The following is a 22,946-nucleotide window of genomic DNA, read 5'->3' as shown; positions in this document are numbered from 1 at the left end:
GACTAAAATATGTTGTTAGTTTCAGTTTTTTATTTATTTCCACATTATTGGGTAGTCTAACATTAATCTTCTTGCAGAACAATGAAGTTATTTTTGTTGGCTTGGTAAAGAAATTTGGCTTATCTTCTCTGGAGAGGCAGCCAATTTCTTTGAAACAAAGTGTTTCAATTCACACTGTTGGCTTACTTCTACTGTTTACTGAATTTCAAGTGCATGTGTTCCTCTTTTGACACGTATGGCATGATGACATGATAAAGAACCAAATGTGAGATAATATATTACTAGTACTCCAAGAAAATTGGCATCCCAGAAATCACACTGAAAAGCTTAGTAACAGATAGGGACCTAATTCAGTGTGAATCTGGAGCAGAATTAAGCATTTTAGCATGGTTTGCAAAATTCCGGTGCTGTTAAGAGTATTCTGTGATGTCCCATGTCTTTTATAGATATCTGATAATAGTATATATATACATATGGACATTCTTAAATGTTCACTTGAAGTTAAGCAGGAAAATTTAGTCAATAGTATTGAGTAAAACGTTCTGTTTCAAATATATTGACAGCTTTAGCAGAATTTTATAATCTGCATTCTGTGAAACAGACTGCTTTTCAATCACAAGGCGTGTTTCAACACTTGTGTGTTACTTCCCCTAGGCTTGACCTCATTTCTTAATTTGTGTTGTTTTCATCTTAAGTTTATAGACAGTCATTCTTCAGGGAATGATAGACTTGCAGCACACCATGTTTTATCATAGTAATCCAGCACAGGGCCTTGTATTTACTCCTGGAGTAGAATGTAGACTGCCAGTTATAAGGTTTCTTGGCTTCACAGATAATCTTGTTGATTTTTATACCATCTAAAAAATTGATGGAAAAACTTATCCTTAGTTGTGGTGTGTACAAATAAGTTTCTTTATTTTTTTTGCAAGAAAGTGGTATTCCTTGTTAAAAGCTTTTTGCAGTGCTGTGTGGATGTAAACTTGATTGGAAATGCTAGATAATACTATTACAGAATACTAATAAAAAATCTTTGTCACCACATACCAAAATATTAGAGTACTTTAAGTTGCACAGTCTAGTTCTGAAATGAATGTTATGCCAAGGACAGCTTTCTTATTTTGCATTTCTTATCTGAGTTCGGTATGATTGCACCAACTACAATAACTCTGTAAATGTCCTCTGAACAACATGATGTAGTGCTGCATATTGTCACATGATGCCTCACTCTGCTCGAAATTCTAAACAGAAGTACGACAAAAGGCATATGAGCAGAGCAAACACCAAGCATGGGCTTCCTACATCATTCTAAGTGCGCATAGGCTGTAACACCTGTTTTCTGGTGCTTTCTGGCAACTGTTCGGATGAACCTATTTCTAACAGGCCACAGGAAAATATTGTGAGTGGTGGTTTGAGAAGTGTTAATTTCAAAGTAAATTCCGTTTTACACAAGACGAGCTATTACTTGCGGGAGTGTGCAATGACGTCCTTAAATAACAGATCGTTTGACTCTAATTCAGAACTCAACACTTTGAGGACCAGCCACTTGTAAAAGTTTTGGGACCAGAAGACCAGCCATTTATGCCATTATTCAAAATTTTACTATCACATCTGTGTTGACATATCTTAAGGAGTAACACTGCTAAAAGGGACCAATATTATATGTGAAAGCTTGGCTTGCGTATGTATATTAATTTAAACCATCAACTTTTCCTATTTGTGTGTTTGTGTTATTTAACAGTGATATATGCTGTCATCATCTGGTGAAATTATGTGACATGATTGGCTGACAAAGTGCTTTGCAATCTCAACTTAAGTGCTTCGGAAGCTAATGAGCTGTATATGATGGAATTCATATTTATACTTTCACAATAAGAAAATACGCGGTGTACATGTTACTGTGTATAAAAGTTCTTTCCAAAACATGTTTGTTTTTGTTTTATTTAGTTTCCTAATGTGTTGGGGTGTTCTAATTGTTGTATAAAACCTTTATCATTCAAAGTCGATAAATTTTACAGCTCCAATGGAAAGTATACTGTCACATAACCTGGAAATACATATTTTCACTCTGGAAAAGAGTGCTTTTTAACTGAGAAATAAGGACGTTTTTTCTTGTCCATGAACACACTCTGCCTCTGTATTTTAGTGTATTCAGGCAGTTAAAATCAGTTTGTAATACAGTGATTGCCCTTGCTTAAAATTGGTGATGCTCTCTTGTAGTTCAAACATTAGTTGGCCAGTCCCTTACTGCCTATGACTGTTGCGTAATCGTAGTCATCAGCTAGTGGCCTGTAAAGGCAAAAAACTGGCCCACATCTCTTTGGGATAGAAAAGTAATGTTGCCCTCTAAATGATTAATTAGGGGGCAGCTTAGAATTCAAGCCATCTCTTGAATGGAATTGGGAGTTAAAATTGGTGTATCCAGATTGGAGAAAAATGTGACAATTTGTTCTGTTGGGTCTGGGATGATGTTTAAGATCAACCATTGCAGAGATATATTGAGATGGTAACTCTTATAAAATTACTTTCAGATCCGTAAAATGAAGCAGATAAAAATATTGTGACTAGGTGGTTGTCTACATCTTTACTACCTGGATGACAGTTTTTGGGAAGACATTTGAGAAAGCAACAAAGTTGCTTGACACATGTGCCCAACTATGCCCATGATGCTTTTCTGAGCATTAATCTGAGAAAGTGCACCTTCATTATCCAGGAAACAAAAATCTTACACACCTATTATTTGGTAGTGTAGTCTGGCATGATATACAAGAAATAAGAACCACGACACACTTGCCAGCTCCTCAATGCATTCATTATGTGGCAGGATTTGGAATGTGCACCTTCTACATATGTTTCAGAAAAGATTTCATTTTGCAAGGAATGCGCACTATAAAAGCTACTGAAGGTACGAGGGTAGACAAAAATATGGAAACACCAACACATTACCATGCCTAATATGGTGCAGGAAAACAGTTGGCATTTGAAACAACTTGTAGCTGTCTCAGAATGGGTAAATATAAGTGCTGTGTGGTTTTAAAGGGAATCTTACACCATTCTTTCTTCAAAATAGGTCCAAGTTCAGGTAACAAAGATGGAAGTGGTTAGTAATCATGCACCCATATCCAAAGTAGACCACAAAGGCTCAATAATATTGAGATCTGGTGGCTGTGGTCTCCCCCACCCCCCTTCACCCACATCACATTGACTTAGCTGAAGATGTTTTACCTTCTTCCCTGTATTGGTACAGACCTTAGATATAGTGTTGCTTAAAACACCAAACACTTCGATTATCTTCATTACGGAAGCACCCACTATACAAGCACCAACCATTTGCCCATGATTGAACGCAGTGAGCTCTGACACAATGCGCTTGCAACAATACAGAACACTGTTTTGACGACGACTGATACTTGCTGCAACATATTGAGAACAATGAGCAGGCGCTGTTAATGGCTAAGTGTTATGTTCAAGCACATATTTCTCATGGTGTTTCTGCACTGTTGTCCAACTATCTGGATGTCTAAATTTTCTTAGTGAAGTACATGAATTACCATCATCTGTACTAAACCCTGTGACTACTGTGGATGAATTAACTCACTGCGCTGTGCTGCTTCCGAAGTGCTGAGGGCGTGTTCAAAGGTAGCATCTGGGTCTTCCTTATGTGCTATTGAAATATTTGTTCTGCCAACCCTCTAATTGCTGCAGATAAGTCACTTCCAACAGTGAATAAAACTGCTTCCTGTATTCATCATAAAATATACATGCATCTTTGTGTGCTGTCATTTGCAAAAAGAAACCTTGTTTCGATATCTTGAACCATTTATGAAATATGGCAATCATTGTGACTGTATCTTGATGCGCAGATACGTGATTGGGCAGCCAGGTTTCCACAGCAGGTTGGTGATTCTCTGGAGAACCTGTAATTCTCAGGGAATTAAACTTTACGTACAAAATTCAGGGAAATCAGAGAATTTCATGAAATCTCAGGAAAGCATTGAAATTTAATTTTATGTTGTTTTATAAGTCACAAATTTTAAAATGTGTGTTTATTATTGAATATTATTTTTTATAAATTATTGATGTTCAAAAAACTGTGGTTAAACAACTACTTATGACTGGTACATAGCTCGACTGGGAAGAAAGTAAGTCATTTTGGTAGTGGTATGCTCCCCCCCCCCCCCCCCTCCCCCCACCCTCGAGCTCACCATTCATTTTCTTTAATGTATCAGGAATTTATTGACATATAAGTTGGCATGACAGAAGCACTTTCTGTCATGCCGACTTAAACGTAAATTATGAAAGATAAGAGGTGTGTTCCTTGCTTGCACAGTGTTGCTTCACCCCCACAATCGCCTGTGAGTTTCAGCAGAGGCTAATAGGTGGGTTTGCTCTGTGTGCTCAGATTCATTAGACAGCACGGATCTAGAATTATTTGTTTATGTGAAAAGTTAGTACCATACAAAAAACGGGCTTAGTCTTCAAATAAGTAAATAAATATTTTCTCAAGTAGCAAAATGTTCATAAACTATGTGATAGGAAAGGCATTCAGCATCTACTTATAATTACTTATTTGTAATAAAGTAATACACCATTGTTCGAAGCGGTGAAATGGATTAAAAAGTATTGTAACTGGGAGTGTGAACTTGCTGAGGTTCATATTACTTCAGAACAGTAATTACTGTAAACATATTTTTTTTATTTCAGTTTAATCACATTTTTTTGCTTTATTCATTGAGTGTAAATATTACTGTGAAATGAAAATTTATTTGTAGTTTGATATTTAGAACTACTCTTGACCTTCATTAAAATCCTGTGTAAATAGAACTGTTTGAATTAGTGCTATTTTTGTGTAATGCCTGTTCTCCACATTAGTTCAAAGGATAGTTGAAAAATTAAGTATTGTACTGGTAAAATGCATAGTTCCAGCACCTGTAATCAGAACTTTGAAGAAGTTAAAAAATGAAAACAAAGCTGAACTGTTGAGAGAAAAACCTTACTAGTCGATCTACCTTCAGTATAATGTAGAAAACATAAAAATTTGGAAACAGTGCTGTTAGGAATGCAGTACTTCTATTACAGTGAGTCCAGTTGCCAGATATTCAATGATGTATGTAATTTAATGCAAGCTGGTCCACAATCTCTCATGTATGTATTAGACTTACGTACAGAGTCAAAAATATCCACCTGAAAAATTTTGAAATTGATTGTGCTCATTCAAAATTGATTTCCAAACAAAACATTGTCCTTGGCAGATAAATCTTATTAGCATATTGGATGTTACCAAACGATTCCTGGAAGATGCCTGTTTCTATACACATTATTTGTGGGTACTTTTTTTTTTTCTTTTTTCTTTCCCCTCATCACTACAAGTGCTTCAGCTAAAAGCTGTGTAACTCCTGTACACTTAATTTCGTTTACTGCCATCTTGAAAGTCTTGTAAGTAGCATTTCCAACTTGAAAGTGGGTGGAAACGCTAACTTGCGTGTTGGGCTAGTGGCTTAACATATGCAAATATCAAAATTTTTCCCCAATTTCATTCCTTAAAATTGAATGAGAAGTACTTCACAGCAGCTGGGACACTGTCGCTGAGCACAAGTAGCAGCATTAGGCAAGCAGTACGGCAAAACAAAGGATTGCAGAGAGCGCATCTGTAGCAATTATAGGGTCTAGGATTTGCTGACATCTTTGCCAGTCATGACAATTTTTGATGAGAGATATCTTTGTCAGAACTTCAGTGGAAGGACCTTCATTGCGGTTTTCGTTTAATTGAGACTTTGAATGAAGTCCTTCTATAGTCAACTGAAGCAATGATAGTAAGGCTCTGCTTTGAAATGTGCACGACCTAATGAAATAAACTTTTGTAGGAGCAGATGGATTTTATCACTACTTTTCCTCCCCATAGATGACACATTCAGGACATAGGGTAAAGGGAAAAACAGCATATCGGTACGCAAAATGGGTTGAGCTCTTCACACAAATGATTTACATTGTACTTTATTTTATCCATCAGAAATGGTTGGTGAAAGCATGTGACTAAGACAGTGGGTTTGTTTATGAAATAACTTTTTCCAGTACCACTCAAGATTTTCTTTTTATCTATCTTTTGCTTGATGCATTTCAGGAAATTGTAACCATTTTAAAGTGCATTTTTTGTGTATTATGCCACACACCAGAAACATCACAAACACATGGCATTATTCATAGAAAATGAATTTGAAAAGTCATTCCATGAAATGCATCGTGCAGAAGATAAATAAAAAGAAATGTGTGTGTCTGGCAACAGTTATTTTATAAACAAACCCAAACATTTAGCTCCTGCTCTTTGTACCAGAACGCTTTCTCTCTCATCTAGAAGTTTTTTAGTTAGTTGGAGATGGTTTCCCCTACTAAAGTTTCAGTGGAGGAGAAGGGAGACACACACTTCAAGCCTCTGTGGAATCATCTGATCTAGCATAGTATTTGTGTGTGCTGACGTAACCTATGAAAGATTTAAACTTGCTACATAACATTTTTCTGTGTGATGTTTTGATTTTAATTTTTTTTCTCTTCAGCATTGATTATTCTTTAAAAAAATTCATTTGTGGGAAGGGGGTCTATGGCAGGTGACTTCTATCTTCTTATGACAGACTGAGAAATTTCCAGAAGATAAACTTAATGTGTCACACAGTTCCAACTTGGGCACATAACTTGGAAAAAAGTATACATGAAGTTGTCTGTGTAAATTTCCTTCATAATAAGGCAATGTCCAAGGAATTTGGTGCTCTTATTGAAGTATTACTGATTTTTTTTCTATAAATTGAGTCAGGCTAGTTTCATAAATCCAAGCAGAAGGTTTTGAGTTCATGAAAGTTCATGTATGATGCATGTTGTTTACAGGAATACACCAAAGCTTTACAATACTGTAGAGTGTTCCTACAAGTTGAACCTGGAAACCAACAAGTTCAGGGCTTAGAGAGACTGATAAAGAAACGGATGGAGAAAGGTATGTCCTTGGCTTTTTATCTTCTAGATTTATTTACTTGTATTTTAAATTAGCCACAGGTAATTGGATTGTCGGAAGTAGAAAATGTAGCTGACAGATAGCTTCATTTCGGTGCTCTGCAAGATAACTTTCATTGATTGCACTCTGTGTGTGTGTGTGTGTGTGTGTGTGTGTGTGTGTGTTTTTTCGTTTTTACAAACAAAACCATTTTTCCGTGGTAAGATGAATTGTCAGAACTAACAGTCAAAGTACTTAGCTGAAGGACGCTCCATCCTTGGAGAGATAAACCTTGGTAACAGTGTGATAAGGGAAAAAGAGTATTGTTCTAATTTGAAGTGACTTTCACTGGTAGTACATTTGTACCTCCACTGTAGACCAAAGAAGCTTCAGAAACATAAGAAACTGAGGACAAGGCAAGAAGCCCAGCAACAGAATACTGTGGAAATATGAAGGTACAATGAAGTGTGTGTGTGTCAGTCAGTCTGGTACCACTAGATAAGTTGTCAGTTTGCAAGATCCTGCAGATTTCCACAGTGCAGTAAAAGTAGAATTTAAGATTGTGTAGACTGGAACATTTAATGTACTTAATGCGGAATTGCAACCTTACAAAAGGATATCACCTAGAACGGTATCCAGATATATTAACATGCCTGAGAGTTTAAATTGCCTTTCATGTAGGTGTCCGTCTACTAAGGCAACATGAAAGATCAATGACTTTTCATATACTTTGAGGCAGAAGATGCTGAGCATCACCAGAATTAAAAATGATTTCATTAAGGTGAATGGTTGAACATAATGTTTCATTTATGCTATTCAGCCCAAATCATAATTAACTAATGAGAGTTAATGTCATGAGGAATAGGCTGATGATTAAAACCTTTAAAGACTGATAGAAAAGCTGAAAGTGGATGTGTTACGCGTGAGAAAGACTCTGGTGACGGATGGTGTAATACTTCAATTTCCAATAACAGATACAGTGACCCAGGGACAAGTTGATCATAACAATGGTGATCATACTGATCAGTGGAGAACATTCTATCAATGATAGAAATCTGCTCCTTGGTAAGGAGAACTGCGTAAATGTTGTCATTGGAAAATCTTCCTCCGCAGGTGGTCTAGCATGATGCAAAATCTGGATATCCTGACAAGCATAACCCATGTCTCTTTTGATCTTTGTCAACTTGTTGGCATCATTTCACTGTGGCTGGACATGATATTCCATTTGGTCCATATACTACCAGAATTTCACAGTGAATTTGTGTGCAGTTTAGACATTCAGCCTAGGAATTATACTGTTCCACATACTTGAACTTCGGAGTAGGTTTCCAGTGATGCATCTGTTACCAGAAATGCAGCACAAATGTCACTGCAGGAAATGTGGAACATGTGCTCCTGACTGTGTGGCAGTCTTATTGTGTAAGGATTTTGGAGTGGGGCGACATGTGTAACTTACTTTCTGAACTTCCTACATACTATGAGAGGCATTCAATAAGTATTGCAACACTTTCTTTTTTCTCGGCCAATTTTGGTCGAAAAAAATGTGTTGCGTGACATCATGGAATATTCCCACTTCAGCCTCTATAGTTCTATCAATTTCAGATAGGAGATGGCGCTAGATGTAGCCTCCAAAGTGGCTTCTATAACAGAGGTGTGTTCCAAGCAGAGAGCTCTCATTGAGTTTCTTTTGGCAGAAAAACAAGAGAATCACAGATATTTATAGGCATTTGCAGAATGTTTATGGAGACCTGGCAGTGGACAGAACCATGGCGAGTCATTTGTCTAGGCATGTTTTATCGTAGCAGCAAGGTTACGCAAACTTGTCAGATCTCCACACCGACCAGTCACACACAGCTGTTACTCCTGCAGTGTTGGAATGTGTGGACACTCTTATTCAAGGTGATTGATGGATTGCAAAGAAAGACTGCACTGTAATTCCTTCTGTAGATTGTCGCACAGATGACAAAATGGTAGATATCGAAATAAATGCCAGGGGTAGAAAAACAATTAAAATTGCTCAAAAGAGGAAAGCCTGCTGGACCTGATGGGAAACCAGTTCGATTTTACACAGAGTACGCAAAGGAACTTGACCCCTTCTTGCAGCGGTGTACCGTAGGTCTCTAGAAGAGCGTAGCATTCCAAAAGATTGGAAAAGGGCACAGGTGATCCCCATTTTCAAGAAGGGACATCGAACAGCTGTGCAGAACTATAGACCTATATCTCAAATGTAGATCAGTTGTATAATTTTGGAACACGTATTACGTTAGAGTATAATGACTTTCCTGGAGACTAGAAATCTACTTTATAGGAATCAGCATGGGTTTCGAAAAAGATGAACGTGTGAAACCCAGCTTGCGCTATTCGTCCACGAGACTCAGAGGGCCATAGACATGGGTTCCCAGGTAGATGCCGTATTTCTTGACTTCTGCAAGGAGTTTGATGCAGTTCCCCACAGTCGTTTAATGAACAATGTAAGAGCATATGGACTATTAGACCAATTGTGTGATTGGATTGAAGAGTTCATAGATAACAGAATGCAGAATGTCATTCTAAGCAGAGAGAATTCTTCCGAAGTAAGAGTGATTTCAGGTGTGCCGCAGGGGTGTGTCATAGGACCGTTATATAACCTTGTGGATAACAGCGGAAGTTCACTGAGGCTTTTTGCAAATGATGCTGTAGTATATAGAGAGGATGTAACAATGGAAAATTGTACTGAAATGCAGAAGGATATGCTACGAATTGACGCATGGTGCAGGGAATGGCAATTGAGTCTCAATGTAGACAAGTGTAATGTGCTACGAATACATAGAAAGGAAGATCCTTTATCATTTAACTACAATATAGCAGGTCAGCAACTGGAAGCAGTTAATTCCATAAATTATCTGGGAGTAGGCATTAGGAGTGATTTAAAATGGAATGACCATATAAAATTAATTGCTGGTAAAGCAGATGCCAGACTGAGATTCGATAGAAGAATCCTAAGGAAATGCAGTCCAAAAACAAAGGCAGTAGGTTACAGTATACTTGTTCGCCCAGTGCTTGAATACTGCTCACTGGTGTGGGATCCGTACCAGATACAGTTGATAGAAGAGATGGAGAAGATCGAACAGAGAGCAGTGCGCTTCGTTACAGAATCATTTAGTAATCACAAAAGCGTTACAGAGATGATAGATAAACTCCAGTGGAAAACTCTGCAAGAGATACGCTCGGTAGCTCAGTACGGGATTTTGTTGAAGTTTCGAGAACATAAATTCACTGAGGAGTTAAGCAGTATATTGCTCCCTCTTACATATATCTTGCGAAGAGACCATGAGGATAAAATAAGAGAGATTAGACCCCACACACACAGGCATACCGACAGTCTTTCTTTCCACGAATAATAAGAGACTGGAATAGAAGGGAGAACTGATAGAGGTACTCAAGGTACCCTCTGCCACGCACCGTCAGGTGGCTTGCAGAGTATAGATGTAGATGTAGATCTTGCTGCACAACTGGATGTCTGTGTTGGTAGTGCTGACACACTCAACACCATCCCCGAGGTGCTCGCCATTCTTGGGTGAGTTCGTGCTTGGCTGTCACGAGGCCCCAGGCTTTGCAGCACCTCTTCTCATCCTGTGTTTCATATCTGATGTACTTCTCCCCTCCCTTGGGGTACGTCTCTTGGGTATTTTTGAGAAAGCGTCCTGAAGTTTTTGTAGCCCAGGATTGGAACAATCCCTCATCTGCTTTTTCCTCCTTTCTTTGTTCTCCATCTCCGCATCCTCCGCTTTGGTGTTTGAGGTATTTTTGTTTATTCTTCCTCCTTTCTGCGCACTCATGAAGGCTGGCCCACATATTTGATCCATAACTGGTGACTGGGTAATGCTTTTGCTAGCCCTCGGTGTACAGGTAGGTTTCACATATAATGCCAGTTACAGGCCAGGCCCAGGAAGGGGTGACTCCCTGAGCTGTTACCTTCCCAAGTGCCAATTAGTCCCTCTGTCTGGAGTTCGGGGTGTGTGACCTGTGTGGTGTCAACAATCACTGAAGGTGGGCAAACACCCCCCCCCCCTCCCCCCATCCCCCCTCCCCCTCCCCCAGAGAGGCTCCCCTGTCTGAAGGAGAACACCACTGCAGTTGCCGGCAGTCATGGGGGATTTTTTCCTAAAGGGCCGGTCATCTTCATATCAGTGTACATCTATTAAACACGAACTAAATCAGGCTAAAGATTCAATGACTCTCCCAGCTGTACCTCAGCTCTTCGTGGTGACATGTACCGGAGGTCAGTCTTTCGCTACAGCTTATCCGTTTATTATTCAGAGAGGCGTTGAAGCAGTTGCAGGCCATGTGAAATCCTGCTCTTGCTTATGCAGTGGAACTTCACTTATGGAGATCAATTGTAATTTTTCAAGCCCAACAACTGCTTACAGCTTTGCTCCTCCATGGCTATTCTGTTCGTGTTGAGGCCAATCGTACACTGAATGCTTTGTGGCTATTCTGTTCGTGTTGAGGCCAATCGTACACTGAATGCTTTGTGGGGTGTTTTTTACACTTGGCTACTTGATGGTCATACTGAGGGAGAAATCCAACATTCTCTCTCTGATTAGGGCATCGCTGTGGTCCTTTGGGTAATGCAAAAGGGTGATGCAAACTTCATGCCTGCATGCACTCTGTTTCTCACATTTGTTCAAGTAGTGTTTCTATTGAAGATTAAGGCAGGTTATGAAGTCATTGTGGTCAAACTATACATTGGAAACCAGATGTGTTGCTGTCAGTGTTGTAACCATAATCACATGTCCTGTCGAAACGTGGCCAAATGTGTTACTTGTTGTACAGATGCTCATAAGGGCAACTGCCCACCTCCTCCTCCCCACTGTATCAATTGTAGTGGCGGCCATGCTGCCTCATCCCGTGAATGTCGTGTGTATCTCCAGGAAATCCGGGTGAAGCAAAAAGCACCCTACCCTGTCACTCTAATGTTGTTGGCTAGCCAAAAGCCCTGCATTTTACCATCTAGCACATACAGTAATGTCCTCAATATGCATCACTCCACAAAGGACAGGGCCATGCAGACATGCGACCTCCAGTTCAGTACTGCACCTGTGGAATCACCCAGTATCGTGATATCATTCCCGTCTCCTCCTACTACAGTAGCACAACAAGCTACCAGATCTTCGCCCCTGATGGAAAAATCACAACTCGCACGGTGGAAAGGAGACAGGAACATTCCTTCAAGGACTTCTTACTTCCTTCCACCCAGTTGGATTCATTCAGTTAATACTAGGCAGAAATCTGTTCTGCATTTGGATCACACTTCCTTGACTGTTGTGCAGAAAGGTGTGCAGTATACTGCTGCATCCATTTTATGTAAGCTACCACAAGAATTCAAAAATTTTAACAGTAATCCACGTGCTTTCAAATCAAAACTGAAATTTCCTCGTGGGCCACTCGTTCTATTCTGTTTAGGAGTTCCTTGAAAAATTAAGCTGATTGCTGTGTTACGTTGTTGATTGCATTTACATAAACTTACTGCTTGTCTTTTTTTTGCGTTCGTAGACATTTTATTTTATCTGTTATTACTTTTATGTTGTAATTTCATTTACTTACTCTTTCCATGACCTTGGATATTTGCTCCACAGTTTGGTCATACGAAACTAGATGTATAAAATAAAAAAAAATAAAATAAAGTCTTTGTCTGCCAACCATAGTGGCACTAAGAAATTGAACAAAGCAAATGGTCCTCTCCTTCCCTGACTCAGAGATCCTCTTCAAAGGTGTCATTGCATGATACCCTCACCCCGCTGACCTCCATTTCGCTTGTACGCACTGCCTACCTTTCTGCCTTTGCAAATTCTGATGCTCTGTTAGATTTGATGGAACAGTATCCCCCAGACTGTGCATAATGTAGCGGTGTAAACCCAATCGGCAGTTTTCTAAGGTTCTGAGGCAAACTGGAGGCTTTACTCATAGCTGGTGACCTCCGATGAACATCGTTTCCCCACTTGTGACAGCCAGGTAGAGTACCTTACAAATCCTGAAGGCTTCAGAATGTTCCATACCTCGCACTTCTTTACTGTGCCGTGTCCCAGTCCTCTGGTGGACTGACGCGTGCCACAATGTGATTTGCACGCGGGGATATGGTCTCCGTGTTTTTAACCATCATCCTACAATGGCAAACTGTATTTGTTATAAATAGTTGTATGCACAGTGTCGTCACATTCATCAGGTTAGCAAGAAGGTAGATGGGATTTCCTGTATTAGTCCTTTTAACAGTTCCACCCTCTCTTCATTCGTGTGGGGCAACGTCTTTTGGCTCTCTGAGACCAAGGTTGCTATATCCCATGGTTTGTGAGACTGTGAAACCTATCTGAGTAATGAATTACCAAGACTCTCTCACCGTCCCCTTGTGACTCCATGTTAACTGTAAATTAAGCAAGATAATCACTATCTTTGATTGCCTTAACATAGAATCATAAGGTGGTAAATTTCAATAATCCTACTATATAACTGCCTGTTCAGTCAGTAGAATAAATTGGCAAACTGAAGGGAACTATGTGCTCATCAAAATAGAAATGCAAATGAAACATAAACAGATTATTTATTATTTTAAGTAATTATGAAGTATTGGCTTCAACATTCTATGAAAAACAAAGTTAATTGCTGATGACAGCTTACAATATAGGTGTATCCTAGCTGCACATTTAATCATTAATCCATTTCAACCCAACGATTAATTTAGAAACTTAAGTGGTTGATTGAATACCATATCAAATGACACTAAGGCACAAGTCATGTTTAGTGGAGCTGTGGCAATGGTATGCTTTCTGTCTAAATGTTAACCCCCACCTAGTGAGCCATGCTGCGGTATTCTCTCACCAGTCTGCTGTGGTGGTAAGTCGGAGGACTGTGGTCATGGTAGAGAATTGGACTCCCTTGCTCATCAGGACTTGTACACCTCCAAGTGCCATGACATCTCCAACTATCTATCCCCATCCACCAAAAAACCAAAGGTCTCTCTTCTTCCACCAATTCAAATGGAGCAGTTTGCACCCATCTTTCCACAAACACCACTAAGGAAAAATGCAACTCTTTTCCACCAGTAGCATGTCAGTCCCATGTTACCAAATCCCCACCCGGGAATGTTGTCAGTCACAGGCCAGTCGGAGCACATCTTCCTCACTTGTTTGTTCTAGAAATTCCTGCTGGTGTCAGCCGGCGATGAGCGAATTGGAGCATAGTTTGACCCTTCTGTATTTCCCCAGGCCAAACCACATTCCAAGACTTATACTTTTCTGCCATAAATTGCTCTCGAGCAAGCTCATGAAACTGTTGCCCTCAGCCATCTCAAGAGGCAAGTCATGCCACAGGCTGATAACTCTGATGTACTGAATAGGACCAGTAGGTTCCATAAGCTTCCATTGGTGGCCAGTTGACGTACACAAGCCAGCACAAAGCTCTGAGTGCGCATGACAAAACTGTTTGTATGAATTTCTGGTAGTGCAATGGGCTTTTTCCACCATCTGTACATCTTTGGGCTGTGCCCTCTGTTCGCCGAAACTACAAAATCCATGGGGCTCATGCTTGGTAGGAAACTTTCTTGGTCCTCCCAGTGTCTCACCTGGCCACATGCTACACCCAGTCCCTCAGTGTCCTACATATGCTAAGGGTACTTAGAACATCGGACAGTCCTCCTCTGTTTATACCGATCCCTTGTCCGTTCAAAACGTGTCTATGGATATTTAGTTTATTCAGCTGGACATTTGTTCATCTTGCACTGTGTTAACACATTACCATTGTGGCATACTTTTGACCACTGGTGCCTATTACACTAGCGCAGTTGAGAATCCCTTTGCAGAAGCTGCCGAACTACCACTGTCATACTGGTGTGATGCCCTCCTCAAGAGATAAGCATTCTGTTTGTGAGGGGGAAGGGGGGGGGGGAGATGTGTTGCGTTACTTATTTAATGTCCCTGGTAATCTGCTACTTGCAAATCCACTCTGCAGCTGGGTGGTGTTTGTGCTGCTTCTGATACAGGTCTAGCATATCTGCACCGATAATTCAGCAGGTTTTTTTACTGGTTCTTGCTTAGATGTGTCTTACTCCCATAATTTTTATATTGCGAAGACTTTTTATCCTGTGCTTGTTAGTAGTATTGTAAGTGTCTAATGTGGTTGTGAATTGCACACTTTGAATTGAAGTCTCGTAATGTGAAATTGCTTTTATTGTTAGACATACATTTCAGTGAGGAATGCGATGCAGTTGCTACAATGTCTCACAATTCCACATTCGTTCAAATTATGTGTTTTCGTTTGGATGGTGATATGTTTACCTAACATTCGGTTTGTATTTCGTCACCACCTGACTGGCACTTACATTTATTGTTGACTTCAGTGGCAACAAATTTTGTAATGTTCCATCTTCCAAAAATCATAATTCTGTAAACAGTAGTGAATCATGCACAGTTCTTGGAATAATTCACCAGTTACATTTAAAAGTAAAAACACAGTATATTAAGTGCAGATTGGTAGATGCATTTCATGTGCATTTGTTAATAATCAGACAATTCCTGAAGATATTCAGTAAGTTCAACTTTCAGGAACGCTGTGATGAAGAAATGTTACAAGCAACCGACCATTGCAATGTGTGGATTCCATTTAGTTTATGTTGATCTTGTAACTTTTGATCATCGACATTTTATAATATGATGTGAATAGAACTTTCATGAAGTTGTTACTCATGTGCTGTGGGGTTGCAGTGGTATTAAGACTGGCGTAATGATATTTTGTGATTTCAGATATTGTATTATAGTTTATAAAACTACAGGGTGAAAATTCAATAATGTAAATGATCTCTAGGTTCCAATGATGTGATTTAACTAAATGTTGTTCAAAAATTATGAAAGGTCCCAGTACTATTTGTTTGGCACACTGTATGCCTACGTGGTGAACTATGTATTTAAAAGTAAACAAAAATTACGAAAAGGGTAGATTGTACTCGCTGTAAAGATAACACATTGAGCTGCAGACAGGCACAATGAAAACACACTTAACTTTCTGCCAAAACCTTTTTCAGAAAAGAAGGGAAAACACACAAGCACATTGCCTTTAGAAATTTTGTTAATTAATGCAATTTCTCAATTATGAGATAAATCGAATAATGAACAGTGTTACCTGATTCATAAAAATTAGAGCAACAGAAATATAAAGTCAAATCCTGGAACATAGCAAGCATAATAATTCAATTGGCAAAAGTAAATTTGGGTGTAACTGCTCTGTAGTTATGAATATCTTTGAAGTTAATTAGTTTTTGGAAAATTGAGAAAGATTATTAGAAAGAACGCTCTCAGAACTTTCTAATTATTGGTGTCAATACTGTTAAAACTACTGACTCATTTGGATTTCACCCTTACACATTATTCTAAGAGCCATGTCATGTAACCAGTTCAGTTTTCAACAAAACTAAATACACTACTGTAATCAGCAGTTGGTAAATTCTGGCACAAGCTATGAAATTACAGGAAATATTATGTAAATAAGAAATGAATCATTTTGAGTATGTACGAGACTTAAGTTATTCTTGCAGAAGAACAGTTAGCTGAAAAACAAGGAAAAAAGTGCTACTGAAAGGAGTGGAACAATATCAAGAGTAGTAGTTTCAATTTATGTTTTTGTGTATTTACCAACTTTATACTATTACATAGTCAACTGAAGCCTTCAGTTCCAACGCTGAGTGTAGACATGGCTTGTTAGTGATGAATTACTATGTAATGTATGTGTAGTTATGCGTAGGAGTGTGATATAAAATATAGTTTTCTAATATTTTATTATGCACTTTTTCCTTCCTTTTTAAATAAATTACCTGAAAATGCCTTCACAGTAAGTCAAAAACAATAATGACAAAATTTGTGACATGAGGGTGAAGTATATAATAAAATATGAGATGGTCACTGATATTCCCTGAAGACTAGTCTGTGTAAATGGGGGTAAGGTTATGTAAACTGACATGTAAACTGATAGCTTCAGTATGTGCTTGAAGATGAGATCAAATAATAAAAACTGTAGCTCACAGATACATAACAGGGTATTGCCTAATCAATCCGGACAGCCTAACATTACTAGTACGGAACTGCTGACTCCACTGAACTGAGGAACTGGGAGTCTTTAGTAAAACAGTACGCTCTGTGTCTTTTGTCTTCTTGTTGGATCATATGAAGCTCAGCTTCCCAAGAAAAATACAACGTGCAAAATGTGTAACAGCATTCTACTACAGATCTTTATTTGACTTAATGCTGAGTGAAGAAACTGCCTCGTTGAATGGGGAAACAGAAAATGTGGCAGGATCTATCTTGAATTCTCACCCCCCTACTTCCTCTCAACAGCAGGAATTTCTACCTGGTCTGATATATCTAAGTAGACAGTGGCTCACAAAGAGCTCTTGGGGAACTTACCTGAAATCTTAATTTTATCATTTCAGTTATGTGATGAATGTCTTAATTCATCCGCTAGTCCATGAAACTGACTTGTTTACCCACCTTTTTCCCCTTGGGTACATGTGAATAACTAACAGAGATTTTAGGAATTGTTAAAAATAAAATTAAATTTAATGCTTTGCATGGTGTATTATCCTTACCTGTATCTCATCTACCATATATTTTTTCAGTGTCACCTCTTTGGATGTGACACTATTAAGCTAATGTATAGTAATTTATTCCATGTGGGTAAGCTGTTAGATATTATCTCATTGAAAAGAAGTATATACAAGCATACAACAGAAGAGGACTTGACTCAAATCACAGTTTTCATGAAACAGTCCAAAATATATTCTGAAGCCTATTGGATATTCCATTGGACATCTGTTGTTTAATGTAATAGAGACAGATACATTTGGTATCTCTGTGCCCATCTTAGTTCAAATTTTTCATTATTTTGCTGAACCAGTTTAGGAAAAAACTACCTGAACCATCACCAACTAGCTGATTGGTAAACATAGTAGTAATGCATTAAAGTGCGCGTCATTTATCTTGGCGGCTGAGTTTAGGTTCGTTCTGCGCATCTGACGTCACAAAACACAGTCAGCCAATGAACAGAGAACGACGTTGCCACATCTCGACTGCAGTGCAGAGCATGGACGAGTGTCTTCAGTTTTAGAAACGTTCAGCCATAAATAAAGTAATAGAACAAAAGCAGTGTCTTGATAGCAGACATTCTTTTATAGAAAGTTTGGAAAAAGCATTCTTTATACCAATTGCTTCATATTCTTTTAATTAATTAAACCAAACAAGCAATAAGACTCCTAATTCAGGCGATAGCAAGGAAAGGTGTTTGTATCACTCTCACGAATCGCTTTTTCGCAATAAAGAACAGCGATAATTGTTTATTTCCTATTGTACTTCGATGAAGCGTGAGTAATTCATAGTCATACCAACAGTGTTTGTCAGTATTTTGCGTGACGCGTTATAATCCTCATGGCGCTATGTAGTCACACGAGGTGCGTTAGCGTAACGGTTAAGGTGTTGGGCTGCTGTGCGAAAGGTTATGAGTTCAAACCTTGTGTGGAACTTAATGTTTTAATTATTTAAAAACAATATCGAAGTGCCTAACTTCACGAATTTTATTCGTTTGAATGAAATTTCTAGTGCTTTGCCTCTTCATTAACTTTTTCGCTGCTGCAGACACGTGCTCCCCGCATTCCGCGCTGTGCGCGATTTTGTCATCACTGCACTGCTCGCCTGTGCAGACACATGGTGTTCCCACTGCTTTGACACACTTTTCATTCGATTTCACAAAAACTATTTGGCCCAAAAATTAGATTTTTACACATCTTCTTGACTGATACCTTCCCCCCATAAATGACTTAATTTTGTTTTGATGTGCAGCATTAAATGTGGTAAACCATTGCACGAAATTTTGAAGAGTTTGCAGAGGTAAAAGTCCATAGCGTATACTTTCCGTATGGTCGATTTTAGTTGCCACAATGTTGAGAATGAAATGTGGACAAGATACCTAAATTTCATATAAAATTTACTGTATAACAATATCTCATTTAATTTCAGTACAACATAGGTGTCGTATGTAATATTGAGAAATATTCCGTCTTTCGCGACGGTAATAAAAGTATTATTTACACCGGACGCGTTTGGCTTTATTTTAAAGCACTTCAATCAAGGAAAGGTATGGCACATACACAATGGTACTCATGTTCTCGTTCTTGTTTTTGTTCCACAGTCGCAGTTTTACCAATGGTACTGAAATATATTCCTCTTCTGCAACTGTAATAAGGGGCTTATTTAGACCAGACGCGTTTCTCTCTTTTGAAGCATCTTCAGTGGACAATATTTTGTCTCCTCCATTGTCAAGTCACCTTTCGTAGTTTTGTGCTGCGGTAACACAATGTTCAACGTTTGTGTTGGCAGATCAGTGTTTTAGCAAATAAATGATGTTTGTGTGTGCCACACACAAAAATTATATTTGACATAGCTCAGAGCACTTCACTGATAGACGGTATATTCAAGTCCTAATGTTTTTGTAAGACCACAGTTTTGTTTAATGTATTTTGTCTACTTCCTTTTGATTGATTGAAGTGCTTTAAAATAAAGCCAAACGCGTCCGGTGTAAATAATACTTTTATTACAGTCGCGAAAGACGGAATATTTCTCAATATTACATACGACACCTATGTCGTACTTAAATTAAATGAGATATTGTTATACAGTAAGTTTTATATGAAATTTAGGTATCTTGTCCACATTTCATTCTCAACATTGAGGCAACTAAAATCGACCATACGGAAAGTATACTCTATGGACTTTTACCTCTGCAAACTCTTCAAAATTTCGTGCAATGGTTTACTATATTTAATGCTGCATAAAAACTGCGTTGAAAATCGAAACAAAATTAAGTCATTTATGGGCAGAAGGTATCAGTCAAGAAGATGTGTAAAAATCTAATTTTTGGGCCAAATAGTTTTTGTGGAATCGATTGATAAGAGTGTCAAAGCAGTCGGAACACGATGTGTCTGCACAGGCGAGCAGTGCAGTGACAAAATCGCGCACGGCGCAGAAGGCAGGGAGCACGTCTTTGTAGCAGCGAAAGGGTTAATGCGGCCGTGGTGGCTTTACTTCATGAACTACGCGCTCCCCCCTAAACGTAAGTTTGCAAACTATGCTATACTATGGCGCTGCTTCTATTGGCACGTGCGTCATGTGCAACTGGCAACGCAGCAATCTCCCGCATCTGGGCGGGCATGCGCGAGCCGCCAAGATAAAAGAATTGAACTATAGTGTTGTGTGCCTGACTGGGACTCTCAATTAGGAACCTTGCATTTTGCAGGCAGTGTGCTGTCTTTTCGTGCCTTACCGGCCAACTCACTGTCAATTTGTCACTTGTTTCTCTTCAGTGTTCACTGCTTTGTATAATCCATTAAAGAATATAAAATTTCTTCAAGCAGACAGTATTTTGTCCCTTATCCTGTTCACCTGAGCTAATGCTTCACCATTAATTACAAAAATCAGTGTGATTTCCATTCCTGTTCCTCTTGTCTTCTTTCCATATGTAGAAGTGACATTGTTTACTCAGATTTTGTAATACTACTTTCAGTATCTGCATTAGGGTTTGAGATTCTCTCCCAAACCCCCAGATGAACTTAAGTGTGCACTGGTTGGTGCTCTGCAAGTATAATGATTTGCTTTTTCTGTGGCTATTTTCTGTGAGGAGCATAAGAAATCAAGAAAAGTTGTAAGTGGAACTATAAAAGTTGCCAAATTAAGTAAGTGTTTCATGAAACACTTATATTATTGCATAGATATGCAGATAAAATTTTGAGGCTTGTAATACTTCACTACAGTTTGTAACTAACAACGCAAATGCTGGCCAATGTTTTGGCATTCATCATGTGGACTGTTCCATTCAGTATTGTTTATATGATTGTCATGGCAATGTTCTTGCACGTACATCACAGGGTTGTAAACTGGTGGTGTGGGGTGTGATAATGAAAATTCTAAAATTCAGACTTACAGGCACATGATGAAAGACAGAATTGGAGACCTAAGGGGAATACTAGTGTCCATCAAGCATCAGTTTTTCATACAGAGTGCATAAATTCTGACCAGTATCTTAACAGCATATAAGTGTTACACAATGTGAGCATGTGATCCACTAAGTAAGGGTCTAGTGAAGTGAAATTTACTGCCTCAGGTGGTCTGTGAAGGCAGCCTCTTTAAATGCCTCAAAGAAAGTATTACGGGTTGCATAACTTCCATGCTGCGTCTGGCCACCTGATCCTTGTGAACAGCAAGTGCGATGGTCGATTGTGTACCCTATGCTTAGGAGGCTTTAGTGCTGAATTTGATGCTGTCTGCGCCTTATGCTGTATGATGCAACACTCTGACTTGTCGGTCAGAAGTGCTATCTTGTATTGCCATTCAGCCCTCAGTATGGTTAGTAATACTAATAGAAGGAAAAGGGGAAAAGATAAAACACTAGAATTATGATACATTGAAATGCAGTGTATGTCACTTGTACCCGGAGGAAGAAAATTATTTTCCACACTGGACCAAATGTCCTGTTACAGTCAAGACATTGATGCTAGAAGAAACACTGATTTACATGTGCTGTTGAAATGCTGTCTGCCCATAATGTAGAAGAAATAAAAATTTCTCCTGTGTAAATTAAATGTAAGCTGCATTATTTGCCATCATCTGTTCTGCTGGGGTAGTAAGAGAAATTACATCGTGTAAAGTGTCAGAAATACAACAGGTTATGTATATTTTTACTGCAGTGACTGATGTACTGTAACAAATCATTGGCAAGTCATAAGTGGACAAAAAGTTCATTCAGCACTTTGTCAGTTGTGTAGCATTAGTGAACATAAATGTTTTTGAGAAGAAGTTGCTTTGCCAGACCGTGTAAAACAGGACACAGTGAACATCGATTTAAAAAATACAGTTTCATTGTACCAAGTATAAGGTAATTTAAAGTTTCTAGAATCAACAGTATTCAAATTGATGGGTCCGTCATTTTCATTGGTATGAGCACTCAGTTGTTTTATTCATTTTACAAATTTTTGCATAGTAATTTATGGTGTCAGTTGGAATGCTAACATTTGTTTCTTTGCAGAAGGGCTGGCTGGAATGGCTCTGGCTGGTGGAGTTGTACTTGCTGTGGGTGCCATAGTTGGTATGGGTGTGGCTATGGCAGCCCGTAAGTCTTAAGAAGTGTACCAGTCACAACGGTGATTTTGCTGCACTGTAACCAGTTCCATATGAGTGTCAGTCAAGTCAAAGTGGCTATTTTTTTCCAAATGCACATTATATAAAGATGTATTTTTTCCACATTTAGTTTACTTTGTACAAAATTTTTGCCACTTCATTTTGTGCAGCAGGTTTGTGCCCATGAGTCTGCTGTTGACTACTTAGTAGATATTGCCATTATTACTATATTTGTTATTATGTTTTAATTATATATGTACAGCTATGTTGATAATTTTATTTATGAAATAAATCTTTTCTCATAATATTGTTATAGTACAGTTGTACTTTTCTGTGAGAGTAGCCATAATTGAGACATCTGTGAACAGTGTGATTTTAAATGTCATAATTATTTCTTAAAAATATTTGCAGCTACATTTTGAAGATAAGTTATTTAGAGACTGATTAACTTGCTTTTATATGTATATGGCCCATAAGTCACCTATTCATATATTTAAAAAAATAAAATATTTTTTCAGTATAGACATTGAATACTATATGCAATAAAAGCACACAACATGTAAACATTATAATATGATGGTGTATGATTTTTTAACCTTTTTTTCCTTTTACAACACGTTTGTTACATTTTGGTAGTTGAGTTCATACTTACGTCGAACATTAAAGCCTAACAGAGATAAAATGAGGGAAGGTTATTATGGTTTGATATTACTGAAAAGAGTGGACAGTTACCATTCTGAATCAGCAAACGAGGGGTTTCACGAGAATCATTTGAAATGTGCATA

The 22,946-nt window shown here is 38.5% G+C and overlaps 1 protein-coding gene across 1 annotated transcript in view; it reads left to right on the top strand.

Moving 5' to 3' along the window:
• Window positions 1-22,466, top strand: part of LOC124776713 (mitochondrial fission 1 protein) — a 41,035-nt gene extending 18,569 nt beyond the window's left edge. The window contains exons 3-4 of the mRNA XM_047251825.1: window positions 6,874-6,979; window positions 22,070-22,466. Coding sequence (XP_047107781.1) covers window positions 6,874-6,979; window positions 22,070-22,164 — 201 coding nt within the window. The 3' untranslated portion in view covers window positions 22,165-22,466. The remainder of the gene's footprint in view (window positions 1-6,873; window positions 6,980-22,069) is intronic.
• The last annotated feature ends 480 nt before the right edge of the window (window positions 22,467-22,946 follow it).

Source organism: Schistocerca piceifrons, chromosome 2 (genome assembly GCF_021461385.2).
Source record: "Schistocerca piceifrons isolate TAMUIC-IGC-003096 chromosome 2, iqSchPice1.1, whole genome shotgun sequence".
Taxonomy (NCBI): Eukaryota; Metazoa; Arthropoda; class Insecta; order Orthoptera; family Acrididae; genus Schistocerca; species Schistocerca piceifrons.
The sequence above is the reverse complement of the archived record's forward strand: the minus strand, read 5'-3'. Positions and strand labels throughout refer to the sequence as shown.